The 2,667-nt window shown below is 36.4% G+C and overlaps 1 protein-coding gene across 1 annotated transcript; it reads right to left on the bottom strand.

Moving 5' to 3' along the window:
* Positions 1-529: 529 nt before the first annotated feature.
* LOC132612162 (uncharacterized) lies at positions 530-1,824 on the bottom strand. Its single transcript, XM_060326485.1, has 4 exons — positions 1,499-1,824; positions 1,333-1,420; positions 844-1,239; positions 530-754 (listed from the first exon to the last, which is right to left on the bottom strand). Exons 1-4 carry the CDS (start codon positions 1,822-1,824, stop codon positions 530-532), a joined length of 1,035 nt encoding a protein of 344 aa, XP_060182468.1.
* Positions 1,825-2,667: the final 843 nt, after the last annotated feature.

The raw sequence follows: 2,667 nt of genomic DNA, 5'->3' as shown, positions 1-2,667 counted from the left end.
GCTTTGTTCTCCACCATTTCCGGTGCTAGATAGTCTAGAGTTCCGCACATTGTATGTCTCTTGCTTCTTGATTGTACAGACCACCCAAAGACTGCGATCTTCAAGCGGCCCTGCATTTCATGTGATAATCTAGTCTAGATATTTGTGGCAGTTTTCATATGCTAGGTGCTTATTAACTTTTCAAAGCACCAAAATAATCTTAAGTTCTCTAAAAGATGAAAGGCAGAAAAGGCTGTGATTAAAAGTTAGAAGTTTCTGCATTTGTAGGTTTTCAGACATAAGAAGATATACATAATTCAATCAGACAAAATCTGCAAATAACTTATGAAAGTCATCCCCCTGAAATCCGCTAAACAAGATACAAAATTCAGAAGAACTATTAACAGGTAACTGACCTTACTATTATGAGGTTACATCACAAGCCAATGTTGCCGCCATCACCTATGCTATCAGCTTCATCGTCATTAGTCCTATTATTACCTTCATTCTCCTCATTATCACTTATGTACTCTACCATAGTGTCATCCTCTTAGTCAGAATCTTCTTCGATATAATCAACTTCAACTTCTGGTTCTGTTTGACCATCCAATTCAATTACATTTGCATCCAAGGTAATCGGTTCAACATCATCTCTATGTAGTTTACTCAACATATCCACCGTATCATTGACAATCAAATTACTTTCAAGTGACATGTCTTGATACACATCATTATTTATAATATGCGACTCATCACTTTCTGTCTCTGAATTTTCCTTCTCCGGGACATCATATAAGTGTCTATCTTGAACTTTGAGCACAATTCGCCAATTTCCCCCAATTTCGAGTCATCAATGTAAAATACTTGTTTTTCTTGAGTAGCTAGTACGAAAGAATCATGTTCATACCAAAATCTTTTAACACATATGCTCGTAAAATGTTTATCTTTTTGCATCCCTGTTTTCTTGCGAAGATCAAACCACTTGCATTTAAATAGAAAAACTCGATTCTCATCAACATACTCTAACTCAATGATGTCAGTTATAATACCATAAAAATCAATCAACTCATTTTCATGATAGCCTGCAACAACTATACCACAATTCTGACTTTTACGTAATTCATCGCGTCGTTGAATAAGATACCTAACACCTTTTGTAACACAGCCAGTATGTCTTCTTCCACGCACATCAGATTCCATTGCCAAAGGATATAATTTCTTGATAGACATTGACTTGTCCTTATTATATAATTTCAAAATCTATGATTAAAAAAATGTTGTGTTCAATTAGTAAAGAAGAAAAAGATTAAAATTTAAACATAACAACATGATTATTATCTTAAAATCACTTACTTTCCTTTTAAACCATAAAGGAAATTGCTCTCTGTGTTTCTCTTCTATATTCCCAACATCTTGTTTCACCAACTCTTCTTTATGCTCTCTGCATGTAAAAAATAAATTATTTAGAAATAGTATTAAAAAATAAAAATATCAATAGATAAATAGAAAAATTACTCACTGAAGAAAAGATTCTGCTTCTTCGCAATTATTCAACACATACCACCGAGCCATATCAAGATCTTTCCTTGGTATGGCATCATAATCTCCATCTCCAAATGGTCTAGCACTCTTTGAAAATATGTCTAGAATAGGTTTATCTTTCTTGCTAGATCCATCATCATTTCGATCTTCACGATTAAATCTAGTTTCGATGCCGGTAAGATACATAGAGCAAAATGTCAAACATTCATCAATAATATAGCCTTCTGCAATAGAACCTTCTGCTCGTGCCTTGTTTCGCACATAACGCTTAAGCTTGCACAAGAACCTCTCTATTTTGTACATCCAACGATATTGTACGGGTCCCCCCATACATAGCCTCTCGTGGTAAATGCACAGCCAAATGTACCATCCAATCGAAAAATGTTTTCCTAGAAAAATAAGTGAATTTCTACTTATTTTATCAAGTTCGGTTAGTTAGTAGAAAATATTTTTAGAAAAATACCTAGTCAAGGCCCACCCCCATCAATCACCTCCCCCTCCCGACCGCAACCCAACCATCACCCTCGAATGCACTCCATCTTCACCCACCCCTACCCTATACCACCACCCATCCCAACCCTACCTCACCCACACCACCGGTACACCGAACCACCCCACTCACCCCCTTCTAAATTTTCTATTTCATATATTTTATTTTACTTTTTTTAAAAAAAAAATCTTACCCACAACCACCAAACCTCAACCAAATTTAACCACGCAAAATTCCCATGTTTTATAAAAGTAAAATAACCGGGGGGTAGGTGGGTGTAGAAAACCAAAAAAAAAAGTTTTTTTAAAAAGGCATTTTTTTGGATGGGGTGATTTTGTTTTGGGGGGGGGGGGGGGGGGGGTTGGTGTAAAAAACATAAAAAAAAGTCTATTTTTAAAAAAGAAAATTGATATTTTTTGAAGAGGTGTTGGGGTGTTGGGGTTGGGGGAGAGGTGGTGGGGTGGTAGAGGGGTAGTGGATGGGGGTGGTGTGCGTGGGGTGGTTGAGGTTTGGTCGCGTGTGGTGGTTGGTGGAATGTCACTGGTGGACTTGTTTTCCCTAGTTTCATTAGAGAAGTCATTTTCCTCAATTTTGAGGAACTTGTTTTCTAAAGAAAATATTTCCAACGAATATGAGAAAATTGAAAAACATTTCCC

Source organism: Lycium barbarum, chromosome 1, assembly GCF_019175385.1.
Source record: "Lycium barbarum isolate Lr01 chromosome 1, ASM1917538v2, whole genome shotgun sequence".
NCBI classification, from domain to species: domain Eukaryota; kingdom Viridiplantae; phylum Streptophyta; class Magnoliopsida; order Solanales; family Solanaceae; genus Lycium; species Lycium barbarum.
This window is presented reverse-complemented; position numbering and strand designations above follow the sequence as displayed.

Bases quoted from the DNA above. Each gene is read 5' to 3' on its own strand.
- LOC132612162 (XM_060326485.1), bottom strand. From the start codon at position 1,824: ATGTACAAAATAGAGAGGTTCTTGTGCAAGCTTAAGCGTTATGTGCGA. The intron at 1,421-1,498 runs GTGAGTAATTTT...TTTTACATGCAG, and splicing joins GAAGCAGAATCTTTTCTTCA to AGAGCATAAAGAAGAGTTGG. The intron at 755-843 runs GTATTTTACATT...GTCCCGGAGAAG, and splicing joins TAGCTACTCAAGAAAAACAA to GAAAATTCAGAGACAGAAAG.